This window comes from Pyricularia oryzae, chromosome 5, assembly GCF_000002495.2.
Source record: "Pyricularia oryzae 70-15 chromosome 5, whole genome shotgun sequence".
NCBI classification, from domain to species: domain Eukaryota; kingdom Fungi; phylum Ascomycota; class Sordariomycetes; order Magnaporthales; family Pyriculariaceae; genus Pyricularia; species Pyricularia oryzae.
This window is the reverse complement of record NC_017852.1, coordinates 3,111,544-3,137,713: the sequence shown is the minus strand read 5'-3', so window position 1 is coordinate 3,137,713 and position 26,170 is coordinate 3,111,544. Positions and strand designations below refer to the sequence as shown.

The window sequence follows — 26,170 nt, the reverse complement described above, 5'->3', positions numbered from 1 at the left end:
TGAAAAAGCGGATTGAGTCCGCTTTAGGATTCGCTAGCAAAGCTGTTGTGATCCGCCCTACCGGTCTGAAATCCACAACCTTCCAAAACTGGATTAGTGGTTCTGGAGACTTGCGTCACTATATTGAGGGCCTTATTACTAAACCCCTTATCTCCGCGCGAATTTTTCTGCTGATGATATTCGACGATAGCATTGATTGGGATGTTTACTTGTGCTGTGCTATCCCCGCTGTAAAACTTTCTATAAGGTTCGGGTTTTAGGTGACGGTTCAATCTCCGCATGCCATGGTTCGCATGGAATTCTCATGTTTGTTGTATCTTTCCCCTCTCCCCCTAGAATGTTAGTGAGTGGTTGGGGGGATGCGCCACAAAAGTGGTTATGTCACCATTATTGATGGGATTGCAATCCTTGCATACGTCGTACATACCGGTCCATAGAAGCCAGCCGCACCGAACCGGTCCTAACGGCACCCTTTGTTTCCCAGTAGCGGTCACGCGGGTCGCGGGGAGTTTGCTCTCTATCTATTAAATTCTGTAGGTACGTCCTAATAGATACTAGGTACCTCGGTAGCTATCTATCTCCTGTCACTTGCCTTACAAATCAAAGAAGAAACCCCGTTTGTCAAAATAAAACTGCAAGCTACTTTGGGTGCCTAGCAACCCAGCTGCCTAGGTAGATAAATAGAGCATTTCCCCCGTCGATGCTAGCAGCATCTAGGTATAGTCAATATAACTCTCCACTGACTCCCAGCTTTCGCGATATTCATTCGGGAGTACCCACATATCTATCTACCTGCCTTTGCTATCCCATCTGAGTACTGTTCGCTCCATCTATAGTGGTAGTCTACCTCAGTTCGGAATCAGTTTCCCGCCATCTGGGCACAAGAAAACAAGGGAAAGCAAACCATGTCGGCAAATCTCGAAGCCCAAGCCGCGGCCGAGGCCACACTCCAGGGTTTTCTATGGCGTCAACGCGAGGCACCCAAGCCCCTGCCCGCCGGCACGAGCGCCAAGGGCCAAACATCCATAATAACGGGCAGCAACACCGGCCTGGGCTTGGAGGCGTCGCGTCAGCTGCTGAGGCTGGGGCTCTCGCACCTGGTCATGGGCGTGCGGTCCAAGGAGAGGGGCGAGGCGGCGGCGGAGCAGCTGCGGGCCGAGTTCCCCGACGCAAAGATCTCGGTCTGGATCGTCGACATGGCCTCGTACGACTCGATCCGAGCGTTCGCGGCCAAGTGCGGCGCGGAGCTGGAGCGCATCGACTCGGTCATACTCAACGCGGCGGTGCAGACGCCGCAGTTCAGCCTGGTGGAGGCCACGGGTCACGAGCTCACCATGCAGACCAACTACCTCTCCACGGCCTTCCTGTCACTGCTGCTGGTGCCGGTTCTCAAGGCCAAGAAGAAGGAGGGTGCGGCGCCGCCCGTGCTTAGTATTGTCGGGTCCGACACGTCCTACATGACGACGCTGCTGTCGATGAATCCGGCGCTGCCGGCGTGCGACAAGCCAGAGAACTATTCCCAGTTCCAGGCCTATGCGAGGGCGAAGCTGCTGCTCGTTTTCTTCGTGGCCAAGCTCGCGGAGCACGTCGACCCTGCCGACGTCATCATCAACTATCCCAACCCGGGCTTGACCAAGGGCACCGAGATTGGCAGGTCTGCCACCACTCTGAGCAAGGTCACTTTTGCAGCGATGCAGTATTTGCTCGCGAGGGAGCTCGACGTCGGCGCTTCCGTGTACCTCGATGCTGTGTTCAACTATGGTGCTAAGGGTCATGGTAGTTTCATCAGTGACTGGACCATCAAACCGTAAGATATAACAAGCCCCCAAATATGGCTCTTTGAGCCGCTTCTTTCTTGGTAAACTAGAAAATGGATTATGCTGACAAATCTGCAGATATCCCCCGGTGTGGTACACTGAAGAAGGAAAGCAGCTTCGTACTAGCCTATGGGAAGAGACGTTAAATGAGCTGAAGCCAGCTGGTGCACCACTGCCGTGAAGCCGATGGGGAAACCAGCTTGGTGTTATCGAGTTGTTTGTCAGCTTAATACACAAAGATCTCTTTATGATAATCTTATAAGCCCCCATTCTTGGGCAACATGTTTATTTCTCTCGCGCCGACTTTCCTCGTAGTTCTGTGGGCGTTTCCCCCAGGTTGATGGTCAAACTTCACTGCGCTTCACTGCGCTTCGCTGGTCTTCTTCTCAACTCGGCAGTGGTCATTACCATTCATTTATCAGCTGACAAGTGCACTTCGCATAGCAGTTTTTTCTTGTTCTATTCTTATTGTAAAATAGAAACCGTCTCAAGTCCGGTGCCAAGTAGTGATGTCGAAATTTCGTCTGGTCTGACAGAACCATGGTGGAAATAGATATATGACCGTCGAACATGGTTTTTAACTAGGGTCTAGTTCTGGAAGGTGGCATAAACGGGAGTATGGGCCAAAGGGGCATGTTGGGCCTGGGCATTGGTTCCGGTGGTGTCGAGAGACAAATCAAACAAAGGCGCAGGCATAAGCCACGATTGTGTTTAGGAAGGCACGACTCGCATTCTTCTGGTAAGCCAAACTCGTCACCTACACAAGTCCAAACAAGCCGAAAGTTAGACAACCATTTTGATTCTCGCTGTAAAGCAAATTTGAGTATTTGTACCGGGTGCTGGGCTTAAAAGAAAACATATTTTTACCACTATCCCCACGTACAAGACCGCCACTGCTACGGCCAACACGATTGGGAGGTCTGGGATGTATGCAAACGCCATATTCAGGCCAGCAATAGTCACCCAGGTGATTATCAAGGTAGCGATTCTTGGCATAGCGCTCCGCAGTCTGTTCATCTTCTTCTTTCTCGTCAAGAGGCACACAAAGTAGACAGCCAAGACACTTCATCAAACGGGAATGGCGGTTGGGAGACTTTGCCTTTCCTGCCACTGGTGCTGGGCGAGGATAATTTGCATCTTCTTCTACTCGTGGTCGCCTGATACAACCACGTACATTGCCCACAAATTTCTTGAGAGCATGGCAATGATTGCTTCCATGTAGCGGCTCGCCTTCCGCTGGCCCACATGCTATATAAAACAAACACAGAAACACAGTAAGCCATTTGCATCCTCGCCGTGAAGAAAGCGTGAATATTATACCGGAGGATTGGGCTTTTAACAAACCTACCTTTATCTTCGACAATTTGATCACCAGCGCGTTTCAATAGACTTGCGTGACCATCAGGGTGTGCTCCATTGCAGAGTGTAGCCAGTTGGGCATAGACCTTGCTTCTGCAATATTCTTGGTCTTGCATCGATACGGCGTTATGGTCCGGTTTGAGCGATGCGAGACCCCGGGACGTCCCAGCAGCAGAATGGCCCTTGGGTGGGATGAACTGCAGACAATCATGATCCGTCTAATCAACTACCTGGTTGTTTGCCTGGCAGCAGGTTCTTTTCAGTTCAGTATATTCCCAGCTTAACTGGTCTAGGACTAGACTAGTCATTTGCGCATGCGAGTCGTCGTAACCGGACGTCGGCAATGCCGTATACGGGTGGTTGGCTGTCGGGTGGTTGGTAGGTTAATTATGTACTCAGGGCCACGAATTTAGACCAGAGCGCGCAACTGTACCCTTCCACGATCATGGTTTACCGCAGTTGATAAGCGCGTGCCTGCGCGTATTAGTAGTCAGTGTGCTCAAGGGTTCCGAAAGATGCGTGACAGCTGTCGGTGATGTATTTCAAGAACGGGATGAAAGGCCAGCCTGAAAAACAAATATTTTTTGCGCCCACTGCAAGACAAGAAACCCTGCATGTCCCGGAGCAGGGTGATTACCTGGTGTAACGGCAGAGTTCCAGGAGCTTGTAGGGAAAATCCAATATCCCTTTCTGATATACTTACTTGCTTTGGACTCGCAACAGACGCTCTGGCGCTGAATTTGATACACATGTCCAAAAGAAGATGAGATTCGGACCCTAATAAATTCTCCACTTTAGTTTGCGGGGGTGGGTGTAGGACATCTGCTCCCTGCAGGCAATGGAGTGGTGACTAGATCAACTGAAGTCTAGTCTAATTTCCAAGGCTAATTCGTCGCGTAAAGCGAGCTTTGTCACCCCCTCCCTCCCTGCTTTTGCGGGGACCCCCGGATACCTGTCGCATTTGGAGAGGTGGATCCTACCGAGGTACAACTCCCAGAGAAGCTTAATGTAAGCAAATTGAACATGCCGACGAAAGAACGCCTGGTTTAACCCCGTGCAACAAATCCAAGAGATAGAGAAAAGAGACATTCAACGGGCAATTGTTATCTTTTTTCAAATCGGGACTGATTCTTATTCCAAGCAGCTAAAGGAGTATAATTATAAAATCACCGAAAAAAATTGCTGCTATATTTACGTGGGCTTGAAGCCGGCATTACCCAAGAAGCAAAGTCCTCACTTTCAACAAGCGGCCTGCCCTGAGTAAAGCCGAGAGAGAGAGAGAGAGAGAGAGGGAGGGACATCGCCACAAAAAAAATGTCCGGAGTCACAACCGTCGAATACAGGGGCCGGGTGGCTGTCATCACCATCTGCAACGAGCGCAAGCTCAACGCCCTCGACCTACATGGCTACTATGAGCTGTCGGAGAGGATGCGCGAGGTGGCCACCCACGACGAGGTCTACGTGACCTTGTTGACGGCCAAGGGCCGTTTTTTCTCGGCGTAGGTGATTATATGTTTCTTTTCATGATATCTTTGATAAGAAGAAACTATCCTTGCTAACGAAGCAACAAAAAAAAGCGGCGCCGATGTATCCACCATCCGCGACCCTCCCACCACAGGCGAGGACGACAGCGGCATCGCCGACGGTGGCCGCCGCCAGTGGCTGCAGAGCTTTGTGGCCTTCAACCTCAACATCACTCAGGCCTTCTATTCGCACCCCAAGATCCTGGTCGTGGGGCTCAACGGGCCCGTCGTCGGCCTGTCGGCCGCGCTCGTTTCCTTTGCCGACTTCATCTACGCCACGCCGTCTACCTTTCTGCTGACGCCGTTTTCGTCCCTTGGCCTGGTCGCAGAGGGCGGCGCGTCGCGCGCCCTGGTGCAGCGCCTCGGCGTTAGCAAGGCCAACGAGGCCCTGCTCATGAGCCGCCGCGTCCCCGCCGACGAGCTGCTGCAGACCGGCTTCGTCAACAAGGTCTTTACCGAGCTCAAGGGCGCCAAGGACGACGACGTCCGGTTCAAGGAGCTTGTCCTGGCCGAGATTGACGACAAGCTGGGCGACCACCTCGTGGGCGACAGCCTGATCGGCATCAAGGAGCTGATCCGCCGGCCCGAGATCGATGTGCTCGAGGGCCAGAACGCGAGGGAGGTCTTTGCCGGGCTTGGGAGGTTTATGAGCGGCGTGCCGCAGCGCGAGTTTTTGAAGCTTGCCTCGGGCGAGAAGCGACACAAGCTATAAGGAGACAAAGAAACGAGGCATTTATGACGTTTGGAAGAGTCTCCTGTTTCTTCTTGGGATTTCGTTAGGGGATTTTTTACACGCTGCAGTTTCCCTTACATTTGTTTTCTATAGAAAGAAACTGCCCATGTATATTCTACCGGTATCTATACAGTCGGTACCAAATCAAGAGGCCTTGGCAAATAGAATACTTTTCTATTATGCCAGCAACCCAAAGAGTAGGCTGGTACGTTTCCAGTATTCCTGAGCCGATTTAGACATCTGCTTCCGCGCTGCATCATTGGCAAGCTCCGTCTGCTTGTACATGGCATCCTCCAAGTCCTTGAGCTCATCCTTGGAGGCCCCGTTCGCTGAACCAAGACTACCCTGGAGGAACAGGACATCGTATAGCCATTGTGTAAAGAGTTCTTTTCGTTGCTCCGCCGAAACATGTGTCTTATCCGCTGCTTGATCGTCCTCTGTAGATGCGGCTTTTTCTTCGTCTCCCTTGGCGCCCTCATCCTCCTCGTCAGCATCTGCACCCTCGGACCGCTCAGGCTTCTCCTCCTCCGCACTTTCGGCACTCTTCTTTTCTTCGAGTTTGCCTTCACTGGAATTGTGTTGATTGGCAGCCTCTAGCCACGCCTCCCTTAGTTGTCCCCTCAGGTACGATTTCAGTGCAACAACGGCAGTGGGACTCCAGAGATCCAGCCCGGCATCTCCCATGGACGCAACCAGCGCCCTCAACAACGTAAACACGCCGGCCGACGGCATGCTCGGCAGAGCCGGATCCTCGCCTTCCCATAAGCTACGCCCGACTACGCTGGTCCTGGCCAGGGCCTTCTTTGTAAAGTCCTCCAGAGGAGCAGCCACCACCGTCTTGACGATCACCTCGTGAAGCTGCGGGATCAGGGATGCCCCCAGCGTTTTAGCCGTCTTGACCTCGTCGGGTAGTCGACTTCGTACATCCCGGAGCACGCGGGCGAGGTACATTGCCACGTGGCCCCTTTTCTGGTCGTCGGCCTGTTGAGATTTCCACAGCCCGCTTACCTGCTCGTCGAGCTCCCTGAATGCCGTCTCCAGTGACTTGCTGAGCTGATCCTGCAGCGTCTGCGGGTCTTCCGAGCTGAGAATTTGCTGCCTCTGCTCGATGGTCTCCTCGTCCTCAATCTCGTCGGCATCGTTATCCCACCGTTGCTTACGGAGCACCTTGACCCTCTCGTCAACCTCTTTCACAACCTGGTGCCACGACTCGTAGCAGTTGACCGCTTTGGACACAGCGTCGTTGCGACCATAGAGCCTGGCCACGACGTCCTGCGTAAAGAGAGCCGCGCCGCCAGACAGGGACAGGTCCATGCCCTCGTCGTCCCACAGGCCACGCTGTTCGTCCGTCACGCCGGCGCGCCAGCCGTCCAGCGTCGCCGACATCTCGGAGCCCACGAGGCGCAGCTTGTGGACCTTGCCGGCCAGCATCTCGAGCGTGTACGTGTTGATGGCCGTCCGCAGCTGGTCGAGCATGACGGCCGGGTCGTAGCCCCTGATGCGGCCCCCGTCGCGGATCCAGCACTGCAGCACGCTGGACCGCAGCTCCAGCACCGCTCCCAGGTCGTGCAGCCGGGTCAGCGTCCTCTCCAGGCCTTTGATGAGCGTCTCCCCACCGCGCTCCGCCCAGCCCGTTAGCATCTCCTTTGCTTGCTTGCCCTCGATGTCATCGTGGCGAATGTATGGCTTGTAGTATCGGATCTCGTCACCGCACCACCTCGCTGACAGATCCAGCCGAAGCCCCTCGAGCTTCAATAGGGCCTCGTCCTCCAGAATCGCCTTCTTCTTCAGCCCCTTTAGAGCCTCCACCAGCTTCGTCGGCATCAGAGCTTGCACATCCAACATGGTCCTGGTGAAAAGCCTGAGGCAGGTGAGCGCAGCCTTGGAGCTCTGCCCGCCGTCGCCCTCATGCTCAGAGTCCTCGTCGAGCGCAAACGCCAACGTCATGGCGCGGGCTCTGACGCGCAGGAAGAAGCCCAGAACCTCGCGGCAGCCGGCGTTGGTGGCGAGGCTGTACGCGCACAGCGCCTTGACGACGTCGTCGCGGCCTACCAGTTCCTCGTCCACGACCTCCAAAACCCTTTCGATCCTCCTCCGCAGGCTCTTCCACGACGCGTCGATCGACGCCCTGACCTGCGGGTCGACGAGGTCACCGCCTTCGCTCAGGCTCTTGCCTACCAGCCTGCTCAGCAGCAGCACCTTGGCGGCGATCAGCAGCCTGTCGCCCCTCTTGGCCTCGCCTGTCCTCAGCACCCGCCTGGCCGCCAGCGCACACGCGTCCAGCAGCCTGGCCCGGGCAGCAACCGACAGCTTTCTGCCCTTGGCGCTGAGCAGACCATCCGCATCACCTACATCCTCCTCGTCATCGCCATCATCTTTCCCGGGCTCGTACTCCCCCAGCCCGACAAAGCGCTGCAGGCCCTCTGCCTTGGCACCGACGACGGCGCGGCCGCAGCGCCCGCCCATGCGGCCCAGCACGGACTGGACCTCAGCCATGTCGCGGCGCATGCGCACGATGGCGTCGGCGGTGCCGAGCAGGTCGCGGTACGAGGTGCCGACCTGGGTGCGCAGGCGCGAGGCGCGGTCGTCGATCTGCGTGTGCAGCGCCTTGTGGATTGCCCGGATCTGCGGGAGCGTGTTGGAAGGTGAGGTAAAAACCTGCTCGGCCGAAGTTATGGTCGAGAGGTCCATCGTGGGTGCCGCCATCGTTTCTTGTTGGGCGCCCCCGTGGTCGAGAGGGTGGGAATAGGTTCGAAAGCTCGATAGGTGGCAGTTGGAGGATTGAGGTCACGGACGGTGGAGGTTAAATATGCAGCAGCGGCATTTGGGCGGTTCAATCAGATGAATCTGTACTTGGACTAATCAATTAAGCAGGACAAAAAAGACAAACATGGAAAGAACACGCCGGAAATGGTCATGTATTAGGGCTATAATTTGGTAACTTGTTGTCAGGTTCAGGGCGTTCCATCTCCAACTGGCATTTGATGATGGCGGGGACCTGTCCCCTGTAGTGTGGACACAGTGGGGAACTACTCCAGTTCTGAACCGTTCAAGTCACCAGACGCCATGACAGCCCAGGCGGGCTACCAGCGAAAAGCAAACACCATCAATCTATTGCGGCTTCATTCTCATGGCACTACATTCAAAAGACACCTACACTCAGTTTTGACGTTTGGGCCCACAAAAGATAAAGCTGTTTCGGCTTTGAGTTGAATGAAAAATAAAGTTGGTCCTGTATCAAAACTACAAAACAGCCACACCCCTTTACAACTTGACACTCTTGACCAGGCCGGTCTTGATACCGCTGAGTTCTCCTTGGTATCCGCCCTTGCCCTCTCCTCCACTGTACACAGGCCGCATACTCTTGAGCTTCTTCTTGCTCTGCTCGAACTTCTTGCGCTTCTTGACACGCGGGTTTTGGGAGTCCTTCTTCCTCTTGGGCGCGAGTCCCTTGTTCTTAAGGATCTGGTACGTGACCTGCCGCTTTCCATCCTCCCCAATCTCCTCCTTCTCCACCACACGGTCCCCTTGGCCGGCCGCCTTGAGGGCCTCTTGCCGCGCTGCCTTGTCCGCCTTCTTCTGCTTTGCCCCGTGCGCAACCATGTCGTAGTACTCGTCCTCGTCTCCGCGGACCTCCTGAGCCAAACCCGCCTCGTCGTCGTCGTAATCGTCTCCCGAGTCCAGCTCCTCGCCGTGTTTGGAGCTCTTTTGTCCGCGTCGCTCGGCCTCCGCGTTGAGCCTGGCCTGGCGATCGCGCAGGCGCTCGCGGTACGGGATGTCCATGTCGCCTCCCGCGTCCCTGCCCTTTCCGGCGCGGCGGTCGGCCTTTTGTGTGATTTGGGACGTGTAAAACCGAAGCGTCTTCTTGCGAGCGGCTTTTTGTTCTGCTGCTCCAGCGTCGAGAATCTCCTCGTCGCCAAAGTCTGAGTTTTCATCTTCGTCACGCGTCTCGGAAGGCGCCGCCTTTTCTTTCTTGCTTCGTTTCTTGGGCTTGTCCAGCAGCCCAGTAAGATCTGCGAGGGACTCCTCCAGCTTCTTGGCATTGGCCAACTTCTTCTTTTCGAGAGCCTTCTTCTTCCTGAGCATACTGTGTGTTTCAGCAGCAGAGGCCTTGTCGGTCTTGGCCAATTGTGGTTCCTTGGGCTCTTCTGCAGAATCTGACAGCATCTCCACATCCTCGGGCTGGTGTGTCGCCTTCGGCCGTGACTTCAGAGCTCTTACACGAACCCAAGCCTCCCGGCAGTCGACCAGAGTCGCCATGACATCGTGATCGCGGAGTGTCGCTGGGTCTAGTGTCTTTGCAGAATCTTTGCCGTCGCCATCTCTGACAGGGGATGTCAGGATAGCAATATAGCTCGCCAGAGCGGCTATGTAGCAGCCCAGCGTCCAGTACTGCACGACTTCGAGTGACTTGGTCGGCTTGCCCTCGGCGGCCTTTTGGTACTCAGCCAGACGCGGTTGCAGCTCCAGAATTTCGTCGGCCAGACCGTCAAACTCGGGATACCTGGTCTGCAGTATCTGGTACATCTCTTCGTCGCCCATATCGCTGGTGATTTCGACATCCTTGAGAACCTCGGTGACTGCTTGATCACCCTCCGCATCTTCGTCCTTGTCTTCGCCAAGCCATTCGTCGGCGTCGAACATGAAGTCTGCCTCGGACATGCGAGCCAATTTCTTTTGCTGCAACTTCTTGGTCTCGGCTTCCTCTGCCAGTGCGTCGGCCTCAGTCTCCAGCGCATCCGCTTCGTAGTATTCCTTTTTGTTGGAGCCCCAGTAGCCCTGGTCATCCTCTTCATCCTCGTCGTCCGCAGCCTTCTTCTTCTTCTTGCGGGCATCAAGCTCATTGTCACTCTCATCGTCCTCCGAATCGCCGTAATTCAGAACCTCCTCGTCCGAAGACTCGAGCAGCTCATCTTCTTTGTCGGCCTTTCGGCGCTTTGAGCTGGGTCCATCTTCAAGCAGAATTTTGTCCCTGTTGATGAAGTACTCCTCTTCGGAATCGGCGAGATCTTCGTACGAGTTGACCATCAGGCGGGCGTCGGAGGGATCAACCTCCCGCGGGCCCGATGGCTCCGTCGGCCGGGATGCCTTGCGCTTCTTGCCCATGGTGAATACTTTGGATCGTTTGTGGTGGGAAGAAAGCGAGTGGAATATGTGCGCGATGTGGCGCATAAATAAGGGGCAGGTATGCGTGTTGTTGGGCAGGTGCAATCACTGTGTTCTGGTGTGGTTCGAAAATTATCCCAAGGTGGGCTGCTGCTGCTCAAGCTAATAATTTTTTGTTATCGTTATCGGCTTTTAGAGCTCGACGTGCAGGAGCGCATGTGTTGCCCCACACCTGCCACCTATTTCTCCACTGACATCAAGCTGCGCGGAACAGGGGTTAAAATTCCCCCTTTGCCCCTTTGGCATCTTCCTGCCTGTGATGATATCGGGCTGTCGGGTGAAGGCTTAGGAGAAATGAAAGCTGAGAAACTGAGGCCCATTTTTAAGTGAAGTTACTCGGGACCTGATGCTATGATCAGACAGTCCTATTTTCTTCGATTGAGATAAAGTGGGAGAATTGGTACCTCTTTCTATGGATTTCCTCACTGTTGGCACGAATCGCTCCATGGAGTCTCACCTCAGTCCCAGCGAATCAACCCTCAAATTAGCCGCTCTTGGTTTGTTGAGCGCAATCGCTCTAGTAAGCGCCATGGGCGTCTTCGGGGTAAAGAATAGCATGCCTGTTGAAGGCAAGGTATGCAGTCTCGATTCATGAATTTAGACTCCCGCTAAACCAGACGAACAAAGCACTAACCACTGTTTCCCTTTTCAGACTATCCTGCTCACTGGCGGCTCGGATGGCATGGGCAGAAGCGTAGCCGTCAAGCTGGCGGCGAAAGGTGCCAATGTGATTATAGTGGCACGGAACGTTCAGAGGCTGGAAGAGACGATCGCAGCAATGAAGGTGCGTTGTCACCTCATGTGATTTTGTGGCCTCTTTTAAGACCGCTTTCCGATCGCTGCTCACTTTTATCTTTGTTTTTATTATATTTTCTGGTCATGCGCCTGACTAACAAGAACCTGTCTCCCAAACCCCCGACATAGTCGGCAGCAAAATCCCCCAAGACGCAAAGGTTCCACCACATACCCGCCGACGTAGGCAAGCCGGGCTATGCCATCGCGCTCCTCGAAGCCGCGACGACGTGGAACGGCGGGCAACCCCCCGACATCGTGTGGACAGTAGCGGGCATCGCGCACCCGACTCTTTTCGCCGACACTTCCGACGCTGTGCGCATCGCGCGCCAGGCCATGGACGTCAACTACTGGGGCACGGCGGAGCTGGCGCACGCGGTGCTGCGGGCCTGGTACGACCCGTCGAGTCCGGCGCCCGGCCCCACTGCAGAGCCGCGCCACCTCATCTTCACGTCGACGGCGGCCGTGATGGCCAGCATCGCTGGGTACGGACTTTACGCACCGTCCAAGGCCGCGCTGCGCTGCCTCGCCGACGCCCTTAGCCAGGAGGTTCTGCTGTACCCGGATCACCCGGTCAAGATTCACGTCGTGCTACCCGGCACCATCACCAGTGCCGCGTTTGAGAAAGAGCAGGAGATCAAGCACCCAGTCACAAAGGCGCTCGAAAAAGACGACCCCGTGCAGTCGCCTGAGGAGGTGGCAGAGGCTTCCATCAAGGGTCTGGAGCGCGGCAACTACCTCGTCACCGTCAACTGGGTGGGCGAGGCTTTGCGCTGGTCTACGATTGGCAGTTCCTGGAGGAATCACTGGGTCGTCGATATCCTGGGTGCCTGGCTTGCCCAGATTATCTGGATCTTTGTGCTTTGGGATATGCGCAGTTCAATTATGTCCCACGTTAAGAAGCATGGGCGACCAGATAATCAAGTCAAGGAGAGTTCTGTGACTGGGTAATCTATTGACGACTATGCTGATCATTTGGCTCAAGATAATATTTATACAATAATTGAACTTGCCAAATAGAGTGTATATGTATGACTTCTTATTTATTTATGACGCCACCTGATCCAGGACAACATAGCCATAGGCTGAGTCTCATCAAGGGCAGGTTGAACATGGTTGTAAACGTGATTGTTTGTCATTCACTAGCAACAGCTTTAATTGCAATGGATCTTATCAAAATATCCCAGACACCACGGCAACCTTAAGCACCCCTCCATTTGCCAAACCTCCGGTATTTCTCATATATATCCTTGAAAATTGCCCTTCCGCTAGCATCCATCGCATCTGCCATAACCTTGCGCATGTCAGGTGGCGTGACGTCCAGGATCGAATTGACACCCGGCACCAAAGCCTCCCGCACCGCATGAGGTACGCCGCTCTCCAGCTGCAGTTTGATAAAGTGCATCAGCACCAAGTACATGTACTGACCTGCTGAGCGTTTGGCTGCGTCCGTTGCCGAGTCTAGAGGAGCGCTGCTCCCGTGCTGGTGGGTGCGCATCACCGAGGCGGCGCTCGGCTCGCACACCAGCGTAAGCAGGCGGCCATATGTCTTCGCATGCTTCTCCCAGTATGGGAAGGTTTCTACCTTCCTACCCGACACTGGCCCAGATGCCCAGCTCCCCTGTGTACCATCATATGGGTTCAGTACCAGGCAAGTGAGGAGCGACTGAAGCACAGTGATGAGAAGATGGAGGTGGCCATCGAGACGACGGCGGTGTCTTTTCAGGATCACTTCCATCATGAGACATAGCCACCCGAAAGTCTTGGGCGAAGAACGGATCACATCCGCATTGACAGCCTTATCCGAGCAGACGACAGCAATGCTGCTCAAGGTGTATTCCACGTTCCACTGTGTGACTGAGGCCAACTTCGTTTCGAGTAATTGGTGAATTGTTCGAGCTCCGTCAACGACTTCATTGATCGAGCCGGCGGTGACAAGCAGCTGTGTGAGCGTGTTCTGAACCATGCTGAGTACTACAGCTGATTCATCGGTGGTAGATGATACTAAATATACTCGCAGTTAGCCGCAATACGGTGCAGTACGGCTCCAGAGCTCAGTAGAAAACGCACCTTCTATGCCGGCCTTAATCACTCTCCTAGCAGTGAGAATGTTTGTGGCTTTGTCGCTTTCACCCTGTAGACGTGAGGCCAGGTCTCGGAGGAAAGCTACTTTTGCGGTTTCATCGCCGTCCGGAATGGTCATATCCACACTCTTGATGACGGACTTGACGTCAAGCTTCGAGCGGTCATTCTCTCCAGAGTCTTCTGCACCGCAATTGCCCCCCTGATCGACAGAGCCTTGCTGCCCCTCCTGTAACCGGCCTGCGATGAAAGACGTAGCCAGGGTGCCAATCTCAACATCGGCTTTCCGGATTTCAGGAGCAGCCGCAATAATCTGCTCGTAGATTGCTGCTATTGCGTAATGATTACTGGAGCTCCAGCTGAATTCTGCGGCCATAAAGGCTGCTCGAAGTTTTATCAGAGTTTCTAGGTCCAGGCCAAGCGCTTTACTGGAGCCCTTAAAGTGCTCTTCCATTGCAAGAGTTGCTAACCGGGACAGTTCATCCTTTGACTTCTTCAATGAGCCAATCTCTTGGGAAAGCTGGTCGTGAACGGGTGATTGTTGAATGGCGATCACAAAAGCGGTAAGTAATGTTAATGGAACCATGTCAGTGTCGCGGCCTTGCTTTCCAAGTGCCTTGGAAATTGCTGGCCAGACTTCTTTAATGAAGTTCACCTCTCTTGTTCCGGCAGAAACAGACATTTGTCTATACTAATGTTAGTGCACGCAGTTACAATCCGAATATAGCGTCAACGTACCTAAATGTTAGATATGCCAGTTCTCCATATAGCTTGAACGCCACCGCTGTCCGTGAGTCCTTGAATAGGTCTGCCTTATCTTTGCGGACCCTCTTTTTGAGAAGCTTTCCGACTTCCACAAGTCCTTGAATGCTCATATCCTAGACAAAATGGTCAGTAAAGACTAGGCCATCAGACCAAGAATTGAGTGGATACTTACCGCGTAGAAGGTAGGCTTTGCCATCAACTGCACCATGAGCCCCAGGAGAGACTCCCAAGCAAGTCCATCGAAATCAGCAGAAGTTTTAGATCTTGCGACGGTATAGACAGTTTCCATCAACCGTTCTCTGTCACCCCGCTGGAGTCGTTCACTGTTGAAACTGGTTACTAATCTCGCTGCAGCCACTCCTGGCTTGGCTGGCTGAGCAAACGAGTTTGCGGATTTCAGGGTTTCTATGATTGGGTCCACAAAGATTGCTGGAACAAACGTCAACGCCGTGCTTCTTCCAGTGCGTATTAAAAGTAGCTTTATTAGAGGGACAAAAAACTTACTTGACAGACAATCGCCTGGGATATCAGCGAGTGATTCAGTCAAAGCTTTGGCAAACGCATCAAAGGCCGGTTTTGATGCCGAAGCAGCTGTCCCACTCGATCTACCGAGGAAGACTACAACCGCCTTTACAAACTCGGCCAAGCCACTGGTCGACTGCAACATTCTTCTGTGGGGTTAGTAGTGTTCAGCTGAAAGTTATGGGGATTAATCTTTTGTATGCTCATCAAGACTCACTGTAGCAGTTTGGGGAAATAGAACAATATCCATGCGAGATATGTAGTCACTGACACCTTCCCAAAGGGCAGCAAGCTGAAAACATCCGATTCCTTCATGACGTTGTCGCTTTCCAGGCGAAACCGCAAGACGCAGTCATCAACGTTGAGCTCCTCGGCCAAAAGCTTTCCGATAAGAACTTGCATGAATCCTGAAATCACCCTATCTGGCCCCAACGAGGACTTTTCCTCAGATGAGACAACTTCACCAGAGTAACATGAGTTCCACGCTGCAATAGTGCTCCGAAAAGCCTCAAAGGTAGCAGGGGCTTTCAGTTTCGGCTGATCGAGGCTGTCCTGGAGAAAAGCACCCGTCATCTCCCAAGGGTCGCTGGCAACTTCCCAAGTGAAAGCCTTGGCTGATATCCTGAGCTGTGCGGAAGACACTTCGGCGGCCTTGAAATTCGTCGGTGAAGTCCATACACTTTCAAACAGATTGGTGCCAACGGCCTCCCAGAAGTCGTCAATGGTGATGCCCTGGCAGATGGCATCAAAGACAATTGCACGAGCTGCTTCAGCTGGGGTATCTTTTGACTGACTGAGATCGCTGATGAGATCAGCCAGCTGTTTCGTGGTCAGCGCCTCCTGGATGTAGCTCGATACCGACTGAGAAATTCGAGAGTCGAGCCAGAATATTCTTTCCGTGGTTTTGGTGCTCTTCTTGATGGAACATTTTGTCAAGCGCTCGAACCACTTCTTGATGAATTTGGAAAGCTCTCGAGCTCTCACAAAGCCACTCGCGAGAGAAAGAATTGTGGAGCAAAGGGCCTCATAGGTATCCTTGTCATCGACAGCCTCGTTTGGTGCCTCGTCAAGGATCGTATCCAACAAGCTCCGTCCCTCTTCAGAGGTGAGGAATACATCAGGATCACAATGCGCAACTGAAGAGACGATAGCCCAATCTAGCTTTCCATCACCAAGAGCATATTCCTTGCAGACATTCAGCAATGTTGAAGTCTTCGGGGAGGAGTTTTGGTCGAGAGCTGACGCAAGAAGTTCCTGCATCACAGAATTCCTCTGTTCAATTTCCATCGTCTTTACACGCTCCTCAAGTAGAGAAAAGACCACATCAATCCACTCCTCGTTATCTTTCTTCAAAGTGGCACCTCCGATCGGTTGCGGCGCTTGTAAAACCAGCTGAAACAGAACAGGGCAAAGGGCGGAGATCTCACTTTGGTGGTTGATAGGGGCAGATATGATTCCAGTGCCCTTCTTGACGGAAAATTCGGACCTCGCGGGAAGGATGAGATTCTTGGTTATCAGGCCTTGTAGATCTCTCTCCCAAGCCTTGGCAACCTTCCTGTTGAATGTAGAGGAAGAACCATCCATCTGAACTAAGTTCCTGAGCACCAAACAGCTAGGTCTGGCCATATGTAGAGCGAAGTCACGGGCATCGCTACCACTTCGCATATGCAGCTCCCACACTGAAGCCAGAGTGTTGATCCATGTGTCCTGACCTTCCAAGCATTCGGTGGTCTCCTCAGCAATGGCAAGCTTGCAAAGATCCAAAGATGCCGACATCGTTTGGAGGGCATCTTTAGTAGCACAACCAAATAGAGATCGAATGTGCTCAGCTCCCATCCGATCGTTAGCCTTGTCGTTGGCATCCGCTGAGATCCTAGATATCAGCACTTTCAATGCTGCAAAGACCTGTTCTGTGGACCGCAGACGCGACAAAGGTGCCTTCAGAACACTCAGGTCAAACGCGAACTCCTGAGATCTCTTCCTCTTCAGAGACTTTTTGGCAGAGCTTGGCGCATCCTGCATCTCGACGTCGCCGTCTAGTTCCTTCGAGGCCGAGCTTGAAATATTCTTCAAGGTCTGCTGGAGAATAGCCATGAACCTCCGATCCGCCAGAGCCTTGGCTAGCGAAAAGAGCGGTATGCGGCTGAAAAGACAGCCCATCAAGGTCCATGTCAACGGATATCGGCGGACTGTCTCGGCGTCCGTGGAAGAACCGGTCATGGATTTGAGAAGCCATCTCAGTATGAACTTTTCAGAAGCATGTGTGCTATCGGGCTCCGATTTTGTAAGAGTAGTCCAGAGCTCCTTGAGTTTTTGAGGAATTTCCTCAACCGTACCCTGGTTGAGGGCGGTGGTGAGCTTGGGAAGTTGTGCGCCCTCCATTGCCCCTGCAACTTGTATTGATGGCGGGTGTATTTTTTTCTTCTAGAAAAGGGCAGTGCCGGCCACAGGCTCTGCAGATTTGCCAGGCGAACCCAGTAGAGAAATCAAAACTTTTGTTTACTGACCATTGAATCGGTAACAATATAGCTAGAAATGATATGAATGTCTCCCCAAAAATGTTTACCAGCGGGGGAGGCAACTAAGTCTAGAAAGATTCTGCCCATAGTAAAGAAAGTCGGCGCGTGAACTTTTTCACCGCCTTTCAAAGGAACCACAGCGCGCCAGGCATTTTCGAGCTTCCACTTCCATGTGGATCCCCATCGGTCGTCGGGTAAGGCAGCTCACGGTAAGGAATCGGAATCACCCGCAAAAACGTCACCATCTCCAATCCATTTCCCCCTCTGCACTCACAACCACAGCTTCCGACCGTCCAATTCGCTCGAGGTAAGCCAATGTCAACTTGCCGAAGCTTTGAGTCCGCTCAATGGAGCTCAACCTGACTGATTGAACCGACAATCCTACTCTCCCAAACGTGTAGCCAAAATCCAAACAAAACAATGTCCGAGACAGCTCCTCCTACGCGCTCGCCCGCCTTCGCGCGCCCAGTCAGCGAGGCACTTTTGAACGAGAAGGTAAAAAGGCCCTCGCCACTGTCCATGTCTTCCCACTGAAGCTGTCAAGTCCACCCTACCACTCCGTGGACTTGGCTACGTAGTCCCAGATTACTGACGCCACCACGCGCGAAAACCGAACGGGTTTAAACAGTGGGACCACTGCCTCTCGAACCTCCTGATCAAGTCAACACTCGGCCTCGGCTTCGGCGTCGTCTTCTCGGTCCTTGTCTTTAAGCGCAGGGCCTGGCCTGCCTTTGTCGGTGCCGGTTTCGGTGCCGGCCGGGCGTATGAGGAGTGTAACTACAACCTCAAGCAGACAGCTAGGGAAATCCGCAGGCAGGCATGAACTGGGTGATTAACGACGGGGACGACGGGTCGATGATAGAATCGACTGGAGAAAAACAGCGTCTTGTTCTCTTCGAAGCTCACGATTGATAATGGAACAAAAAACGTGGATGGGCGCAATGTGCCACCCGGCTGTCCTGAAGACAGCAAGCGTTCTGCCTTTGGGAACAAATGAATGAGGACAAAGCAGCAAAGGGTCACGCAGGGGGCCTTGTCACAACAGTGTACACCGTCGAGAGTATTGGCGATTGGGATAGAGCAAGCCATAGATCGGTCATCAATTCTCCTTTCTCTTTGAATTACGACATTATATCCAACCCTCGGTGCTTTGGCATGTGCCACCAGATCTACGGAAGAGACAAATTGCAAACATGCCTGGAAACATGATGCAGCAGATTGTCTGCCCGGTTTCTCATATCATATTTGCATCCTGCTCTAGGCCCAACGCAGAGCTCCTTTGAATAGACTGACACTATCCCATATATCCAATGGATATCCATTACATAACAATGCAGCAAGGTATCTTCTTGAGTAACATACCAATGATATCGTCGTCCTGTTGCTGCTGCTGTTGCTGGTGATGTTGCTGTTGCTGCTGCGGTGGGTGCTGCTGATACTGGCCACCCCCGTGGTGGGCCTGGCCATAACCAGAATCGTGGTGAGGTTGGTGGCCACCGTGACTGGGCCCGTGACCACCGCCGCCGTACCCACCACCAGGCTGTGGCGGCAGCGGCGGCGGCGCCCCGACCTTGGCTCCGGTCAGGTCAACAAAGATGCGGCCGTCGTTGGCCTCGGTGGCATAGTCGAGGCCCAGCTCGCGGCACACCTGCTCGACGCGGGGCTTGATTTTCTGCACGCCACCGGCGCTGTGGTTGCCCTTGCCGACAATTACGTGCAGGTGCCTCTGGCCCCTGGCTTGGGCGTCGCGAATGCGGGCCTCAAGAATGTCCTCGGCCTCCTCGACGAACTGACCGTGCAGGTCGATGGTGTCCTCGGCCACGCGCTCCGGGTTGTTGTTCTCCCGGAATATGTACTCAGAGGCCTGCTTATTGTAGCGCTCCATGTTGGCGCCGTGCTTCTTGCCCTCGTTGGAGAGGCGCTTGGCTTCGGCGCCGTCGCCATTTTCGTACGCTTGGCGGGACTAGGACGCGGCGTGTGGAGTCAGAAATGGTTCGATAGCAACTTGTACTAAAAGGCAATTGTTTGTGACAATCGACCCTTTCGGTAAGTTTTTTCCAGATTTGGACATGGTCTTGGTCATGGATCGAGAATTTGAGAGAATAAAGGGAAAATAGGGGGCGAACTCGAGATGACTTTGCTGGGTTCTGGAGTTTGTGGTGGAGTCAAAAGTATGGTGAAGCAACCAGGCATCAGGTGAGATTAGGACGGACAAAAACCCTGACTGACAAAAAAAAAGATGAAGGGGCCGCTTCAAAGCAAAGGTCAAACCTGACAGGGGATTTGGAATAGGAGTTCGAGCCGGAGCCGGACACGGAGCCGATACCCGGGAAAACAGTACGTTGCTGCTGCCGGCCCCACATCAAATGAAGGTTAGGTACCCCGTACATGAACTCACTCACCCTTTCGAAACAGTCGCCGCGTTTCCGTGCCTCTTGCCGAGCCAAGTCCCTAAGTCGGTCGTATTCGGCCTCTACATCATTGTTTTCGCTATGACTGAAGGCTGAACACCAAGGACGAGAGTAGGATCACGGTCCTCACGACGTTAGCAAATGCGGTCTGAGGTGTTGAGGTTAAATAGGGTTTTGCGCAGAGACGGGCAGGTAACTCCGTAAAGTAGATAAAACCAGGGAGTTTCCCTTCCGCACGTGCGTGGTGTGATGTCGGGTTCGTTTGCTGTTGCTTTTTTGTTTCTGCTTACCTCTGTCGCCCAGTCGCGTCATTGGAATTGACATTTTTGATTTTTTGTGGATAGCAAATTATCCAAAAAATAAAAAATAAAAATTGTTATGTTTGCAGGGTGCAGCGTTTGAAGCTTACCCGTGGGTTTAGAACCTGACGGGGAAAGCCATCAAGACGACATATGCAAAGCGCTGGACAAGCCTTTTAGGTCGGATGGAGAACTGAGGCCGCCTTGTTTACCCGCCGCAGTGACGTTTTGTTGGTAAGGGCAGTCATGAGTAGGTTCAGGGAGCTAGTCGAAAAGCTTCACCGTGATTGGGCAATCGAACACACACAATCTTGCTTGCGACCCTACTGCACCTCAAATGCAGACACCCCCAAAAGCCGTCTCTTAACTTGCATGCGTCTAGTCCATGTTAGATTGGTCTGCGGCTAGCATAGCTTGAATAGTTACCCCAGCTTTAACGTACAGCAACTGCAAAGATGAAGGTTAAATGTACTGTACGAAGTACTGAGCACGAATATTCTGGCCCACGGCAGCAAGTGATGTGTCACTGCGTAAGCTGAAAGATGGCTGATCATATTCGTTTAGTGTGGTTTATAGTGCCTGTGCTACATGCCTGTACTTTAGGTCTGGATGAGATCCAATGCCTTTCATTATGCTACGGTCAACACATTTACCGGTTGACTGGCATCCTACGTACATATAGTGCATATACTGTATTTGCGCAAGAACCTAGAACTAGAACCGGGTAATAATTCTGGCAATTTGACTTGGCTTCTTTGACATATAAGGGGAGGGGAAAAAGACAACCAGTGGAAAACGAGCAGCTTGTCGGTTGGACCGATCGGCCCACAAATTTTCACTGGATGCCCCTACTCCCGACGTTATGCAGCCTGTGCATGAAAAACCCCAGGTTCAGGCAGAAAAAAATGAATGCGTATCGTCAGTGCGATCGGCGAATAGATTGAGTGCTGCATGGAATTCGCTGCGAAGCTGCCTGCGGCCTGCCTGAATCTTCAACCAGCAAAGTCAACGGGCCCCCAAGCTTCCGGGGGCATCCTCCCAGGATCAGGGGACAGAAACCTCAAACATTCGAGAAGTATTCCAAAAGGGAAACCTGAAAAATGCCAAACACAGAGCGGTCCACTGGACCTGGACTGAATTTGCCGTGATATGTACCAAGTATGAAGGGCATTCCAAAATCAGCAACATGACCGCGGCTTCGTATGGGAGAGAGAAAAAGAGCATGGTGTGCTAGCAAGCCTTGCAAGCGAAATTTGCCCCAAGTCGGAAATGAAATGTGAGGTGGGGTTTTTGGTTTTGTGCAATCCTTGTGCAGTACATTTGTAATACCTGGGTAAGGATCGAAAACGTTCGTTTCTCCATCATCCACAGTATCTGTCTCTGTTTATCTGTTGATCGGAAACAAAATCGATTCTGGAGGTGAAAACTGAAAAGGAAAGAGGACTGGGGTTTTCATTTACGCCCGAGTAATTAATTCGCCGACACTGACAGAAACGCTAAGTGGATGTAGGTATGTGCTCAGTCAATGTCAATGCATGCAGCCAGGCAGGCAGACAGGCTCTTTTTACCGTATGCGAAGTGAGGAGAGTTCACGCCATGTCAAATGCATTGTCTGGGGCCAATCGGCCAATCTCCACTGACAGCCGAGTGAGCGGTCTGTGGTAGGCAGTAGATTTTATATCCTGTAGTCGACTGTGTAGGGAGTATTTCCTATGTTTAATGCAGCGAGCCGTGGTGGACATTCGCAATATGGGCGCTGAATTTGTCCCGCCTCATACCATGTTGTACACGTCGGCTATCAAATAAATATCTACTTTATAGGTACTTGTAATTTTACATGCCTGGTAGAATGTAAACACACTGTGCATAAAGTACGTACATACTCAAGCACATACGCAGCACCTTATTTGCAATACCTACCGACAGACAATGTGTGTACTTTACTTGTTTGTCGTTAGCATGCTTCGCCGGCAGATGGCATGCCGACCGACCCCAATTGAGGGCTTTCCACTTTTTGCTGTAATGGTGCGGGTCTCCACCCCCTTTTTTCCCAAGATTCTGGCGCCAAGTCCAATCACGATTTGATGATCCTCCAATGGCCGTGCACTTGTGATTTATTGGTGGCAGTGGAATACTTAAATGTTATTCAAAGAAAAAAAAAGAGGTCCCAAAAAAGAGAAGAAACAAAAAGAATGCTGTCAACGCTACTGGGCATTTTCAGGGCTGAGCTTGGGACACGCAGCCCTCCATGGATATACGACCTGAGCTGTGTGCACTGACTTCTCCAGGGTCGACTGGTGTAGCACGGCGCGATGAAGAAGCAAGGCAAATATGTCAGAGGCCGGACGGAGACTCCGTACGAATAGAAAATCAATGGTCGGGTAGGTCAGCCAGGCGGCCAAATGCCTCCCTCATACCGTAGTTTGATGTCACCAGGCTTGCCAGGTAAACCAGACTTGGCCAAAAAAAGAAAACCGGGCCCGCCTAATAATCCGGATGTTCAGCGTTTCACATCCATCGTCTTTGCCGCTTATAGCACTGTAGCATAATACAACGAAGATTGAATCGCCAGGGAATCAGCTTTCTGGGGAGTTGCAGGTTAGACCTTGGGGAGTCCACCTGACAGGCAGATCAGCGCGATCTAAGCAGAAAGGATTTTATATATATATATATATATCTGTTTTTTTTTTCCACCACGTCCCTGTGAGGTGACGGCGGGTAGACATCTATCAAAGCAAGTCGCCAGGTTGGCAGCTTAATATGGGGGTATGGATCAGGTACTTGATCGAATGCAGTATGGTGGTGTAATAGCACAGACATTTTGATAGTTGCTTGCAGTTGGACAAGGGCGACCTAGCACAGGGTTACTAAACGGTCACATCGCAATGTACCTAGTATTAATAAAGGCTACCTGCACGCTCGAATTAATAATAACCTCCACAATGTATCGATTTTGATTCTGTCACCGCGATATTTCTCCTCTCCCTCCTAACAAGTCAAAATATTGCGATAACACATTTTAGGTACGAATGTCAATCGAGGTTATAAAAGGGAATCATACCAAAATAAAAATAAAAAGACAAAAACATCAGACTGAATGACTGAGAGCTGGGCCCCCCGATCAGCAGTCGCCCATCGAATTAATTGACTTGTTGACCTGGTTCGAGCTGGGTTGCAAAGAACAATTGGGTGGAGACGGCCAAGGATCCGCAACGCAGGAGAAGTCGCTGTACCTAGCGCAGATTGGCCAGACCCTGGCCCACGCCCGGCCCCCCCTCTCAAATTACAGTCCTTTGTTCTCTCCACCAATTTTCGCAGTCCCCATTTCAAGTTCATTCCTCCCGGCAGCACCCTATTGATTCGTGTGCCGAACACCTTATTCTTCCGAAGAAGACGAAACCACCCCGTCTTCAGCCATCGCGTGCTTCACCATCACCTTCCTTTGAATTTTTCCTACTTTGTTGTTGTAAACCCGCTACCAAGCCGTCACCGGATAGGCTCCTGTTGGAATTCGGCGACGCTGGCTACTTGGTCAATTGCGCTTATTGTAGGCCTGCCCAATTCCCAATTCCCCCCCTTCCGGTCGCATGCACAAACAATTCAGCTGCCGTCCACCTCCCTGCGACCCTGTCACTAGGTCGACGTTTTGATGCCGAGCCAAATCGAAAAGCAAATCCTCTCGCCACACTGGACACGGACACCCGCTGACACGCCATTGCGAACAGTGTAATACTCTGGGTTTCTCGAATCTACCTAACCATCGCTTGTATTAATTATCGTTCGACAAACAATCGGCCACAATGGGTTGCGGAATGAGCACGGAGGAGAAGGAGGGCAAGGCCCGGAACGAGGAGATTGAGAACCAGCTCAAGAGGGACAGGTTGCAACAGCGCAATGAGATCAAGATGCTTCTGCTCGGTACGTTGAAGCGAGGACGCTCATCGACGGGGGCCACGATGCCCGCGATCAAGGTTTTTTTTTTCTTTATGTCGCTAACATCCTCGGTCTACAGGAGCCGGTGAATCCGGAAAGTCCACCATTCTCAAGCAGATGAAGCTCATTCACGAAGGCGGCTACTCACGGGACGAGCGCGAATCTTTCAAAGAAATCATCTTCAGCAACACTGTACAGTCTATGCGTGTCATCTTGGAGGCCATGGAGTCGCTCGAGCTGCCTCTGGAGGACCAAAGGATGGAGTACCACGTACAGACCATCTTCATGCAGCCTGCTCAGATCGAAGGCGACGTCTTGCCACCAGAGGTCGGCAACGCCATCGAGGCCCTGTGGAAGGATCGTGGTGTCCAGGAGTGCTTCAAGCGTTCAAGGGAATACCAGTTGAACGACTCTGCCAGATAGTAGGTTTTACCGTTGGCTCGAGGAAACCTTATGCTGCAGCTACCCCTCTGCTTGAACGTTGAATGATGCTAACGCACAATGAAGCTACTTCGACAATATTGCTCGTATTGCTGCACCAGACTACATGCCTAACGACCAGGACGTGCTTCGATCTCGCGTCAAGACAACCGGTATCACTGAGACGACTTTCATCATTGGCGACCTCACCTACCGAATGTTCGATGTTGGTGGCCAACGTTCTGAGCGAAAGAAGTGGATTCACTGCTTCGAGAACGTTACAACGATTCTCTTCCTCGTCGCCATTTCCGAGTACGATCAGCTATTGTTCGAGGACGAGACGGTCAACCGTATGCAGGAGGCTCTCACACTTTTCGACTCCATCTGCAACTCGAGGTGGTTCATCAAAACCTCCATCATTCTCTTCCTGAACAAGATCGATCGCTTTAAGGAGAAGCTGCCCATCAGCCCGATGAAGAACTACTTCCCCGACTACGAGGGTGGCGACGACTACGCTGCAGCCTGCGACTACATCCTCAACCGATTCGTCAGCTTAAACCAGCACGAGACAAAGCAAATTTACACACATTTCACCTGCGCCACAGACACCACACAGATCCGCTTCGTCATGGCGGCTGTTAATGGTAAGAAATCATGCGTCCCGTGATTGGAATTACTGTATGCGCAGACATTCTAACTGTTACAAATAGACATCATCATACAAGAGAACCTCCGTCTCTGTGGTCTGATCTAAAATCAGTGCCCGCTAGAGCACCATCACTACCACCCTCATTTCTCAGCTTTTCCCTCGGATACCCAATATGCATCAATAATCGACGAGCCTTCAGGCGATCTGGTCCTCTTGTGAGCCTCTCTGCCAACGGAGTCACAGGCGTCTTGTACTCCACCCAAAGAAGCCGGGAAAACAAGGTCCACGGATTCTTCAAACGTTCTACTTCTTAAACTTCTGGTCATCTGGTCCTGTTTTTTTGTGTTTTTTTTGTGTTTTTTTTTACTCAAATCTGTTGATTTTATTCTTTGCCACCGTTTCCTTACATTGAACTTCGCACGCAAGCGCGAGGTTACGCTATATAATAGCGGGGTTTCCTTGTTTTTATTATTCTTTTATTGTTTCCTTTTTTCCCAACCTGATGTATGTGCTCCTTTTTTGTAACAATTGTCAAAGATCTAGGAGGCAGGCGTGGTGATTGAAGAGAAGCTTGGTGGGATACGAAATGGATCATGTGTCTTCTCTTTTTGCTTTATTTTTGAAATCGAGAATAAGGAAAAAACAAAAAAACTTGAACGACACAAAGCGTGAATAAGAGACCAAGTCAATCCTCTTTTTTGGTTTAAAATTACTGGAAACGGGCAAGGAGGTCGGTGAACTTGATCCTTCGGTTATCATCCCTCTCTGTGTCTTTCATATCTGTGTAATCTCTTGTGACGATTTTGATCCCTAGGATCGGCCCGTAAGAACACGAACCCGACAGGTGTTCAATAATCGAAAACTATTATGGAATCTCTAGGATGGAGATGGGATCTCTAAAAGATAAGGGACGAAAAGGAAAGGGCGTGATGGAATGCTGCCTCAACCTTTCTCTAGCGAATAGGTGCTCAAGATGGGATGTATCCGAACAGCTGCACAATCAAAAGGGGTGGGGGGCTCCTTACAATGTTGCTGGTTGGTCACCATCAGGTCGTTGGTTACGGAGTACTAGCTGGGCTCACATCACGTCAAACAAAAGTCCCAAAAAGTAGCAATGAAAACGAACAACATTTTATCTGAAGAAAAATCATCAGTCGATTCTCTTTGGGGTTGGGACTAT

The 26,170-nt window shown here is 52.1% G+C and overlaps 10 protein-coding genes across 10 annotated transcripts; 5 read left to right on the top strand and 5 right to left on the bottom strand.

Moving 5' to 3' along the window:
- Positions 1-439: 439 nt before the first annotated feature.
- Positions 440-2,505, top strand: MGG_00357 (uncharacterized protein). The gene is made up of 2 exons (XM_003718676.1): positions 440-1,807; positions 1,896-2,505. Exons 1-2 carry the CDS (start codon positions 906-908, stop codon positions 1,996-1,998), a joined length of 1,005 nt encoding a protein of 334 aa, XP_003718724.1. The 5' UTR covers positions 440-905; the 3' UTR covers positions 1,999-2,505.
- On the bottom strand, positions 2,404-3,927 carry MGG_17469 (uncharacterized protein; the record flags this gene model as incomplete). The annotated part of the gene is made up of 5 exons (XM_003718675.1): positions 2,404-2,574; positions 2,701-2,826; positions 2,992-3,065; positions 3,166-3,373; positions 3,880-3,927. 5 exons carry the CDS (start codon positions 3,925-3,927, stop codon positions 2,494-2,496), a joined length of 537 nt encoding a protein of 178 aa, XP_003718723.1. The 3' UTR covers positions 2,404-2,493.
- A 239-nt stretch (positions 3,928-4,166) lies between these two features.
- MGG_00359 (Delta(3,5)-Delta(2,4)-dienoyl-CoA isomerase) lies at positions 4,167-5,634 on the top strand. Its single transcript, XM_003718674.1, has 2 exons — positions 4,167-4,675; positions 4,754-5,634. Exons 1-2 carry the CDS (start codon positions 4,491-4,493, stop codon positions 5,409-5,411), a joined length of 843 nt encoding a protein of 280 aa, XP_003718722.1. The 5' UTR covers positions 4,167-4,490; the 3' UTR covers positions 5,412-5,634.
- On the bottom strand, positions 5,610-8,123 carry MGG_00360 (uncharacterized protein; the record flags this gene model as incomplete). Its single annotated transcript, XM_003718673.1, has 3 exons — positions 5,610-6,413; positions 6,441-7,758; positions 7,825-8,123. 3 exons carry the CDS (start codon positions 8,121-8,123, stop codon positions 5,610-5,612), a joined length of 2,421 nt encoding a protein of 806 aa, XP_003718721.1.
- A 406-nt stretch (positions 8,124-8,529) lies between these two features.
- MGG_00361 (uncharacterized protein) lies at positions 8,530-10,672 on the bottom strand. Its single transcript, XM_003718672.1, has one exon. The coding sequence runs from the start codon at positions 10,602-10,604 to the stop codon at positions 8,697-8,699; it is 1,908 nt and encodes a 635-aa protein (XP_003718720.1). The 5' UTR covers positions 10,605-10,672; the 3' UTR covers positions 8,530-8,696.
- Positions 10,673-10,807: 135 nt separating this feature from the next.
- Positions 10,808-12,574, top strand: MGG_00362 (3-ketodihydrosphingosine reductase tsc10). Its single transcript, XM_003718671.1, has 3 exons — positions 10,808-11,172; positions 11,251-11,382; positions 11,523-12,574. The coding sequence occupies exons 1-3, from the start codon at positions 11,011-11,013 to the stop codon at positions 12,339-12,341; spliced, it is 1,113 nt and encodes a 370-aa protein (XP_003718719.1). The 5' UTR covers positions 10,808-11,010; the 3' UTR covers positions 12,342-12,574.
- MGG_00363 (uncharacterized protein) lies at positions 12,504-17,316 on the bottom strand. Its single transcript, XM_003718670.1, has 6 exons — positions 14,977-17,316; positions 14,742-14,905; positions 14,410-14,666; positions 14,211-14,350; positions 13,461-14,158; positions 12,504-13,394 (listed from the first exon to the last, which is right to left on the bottom strand). Exons 1-6 carry the CDS (start codon positions 17,139-17,141, stop codon positions 12,592-12,594), a joined length of 4,227 nt encoding a protein of 1,408 aa, XP_003718718.1. The 5' UTR covers positions 17,142-17,316; the 3' UTR covers positions 12,504-12,591.
- Positions 17,317-17,462: 146 nt separating this feature from the next.
- On the top strand, positions 17,463-18,420 carry MGG_11589 (uncharacterized protein). Its single transcript, XM_003718669.1, has 3 exons — positions 17,463-17,585; positions 17,680-17,773; positions 17,907-18,420. The coding sequence occupies exons 2-3, from the start codon at positions 17,699-17,701 to the stop codon at positions 18,099-18,101; spliced, it is 270 nt and encodes an 89-aa protein (XP_003718717.1). The 5' UTR covers positions 17,463-17,585; positions 17,680-17,698; the 3' UTR covers positions 18,102-18,420.
- Positions 18,269-20,119, bottom strand: MGG_00364 (smr domain-containing protein). The gene is made up of 3 exons (XM_003718668.1): positions 19,980-20,119; positions 19,681-19,781; positions 18,269-19,241 (listed from the first exon to the last, which is right to left on the bottom strand). The coding sequence occupies exons 1-3, from the start codon at positions 20,011-20,013 to the stop codon at positions 18,600-18,602; spliced, it is 777 nt and encodes a 258-aa protein (XP_003718716.1). The 5' UTR covers positions 20,014-20,119; the 3' UTR covers positions 18,269-18,599.
- A 3,192-nt stretch (positions 20,120-23,311) lies between these two features.
- MGG_00365 (guanine nucleotide-binding protein subunit alpha) lies at positions 23,312-25,863 on the top strand. The gene is made up of 5 exons (XM_003718667.1): positions 23,312-23,535; positions 23,714-23,906; positions 24,001-24,343; positions 24,429-24,985; positions 25,052-25,863. Exons 2-5 carry the CDS (start codon positions 23,789-23,791, stop codon positions 25,093-25,095), a joined length of 1,062 nt encoding a protein of 353 aa, XP_003718715.1. The 5' UTR covers positions 23,312-23,535; positions 23,714-23,788; the 3' UTR covers positions 25,096-25,863.
- The last annotated feature ends 307 nt before the right edge of the window (positions 25,864-26,170 follow it).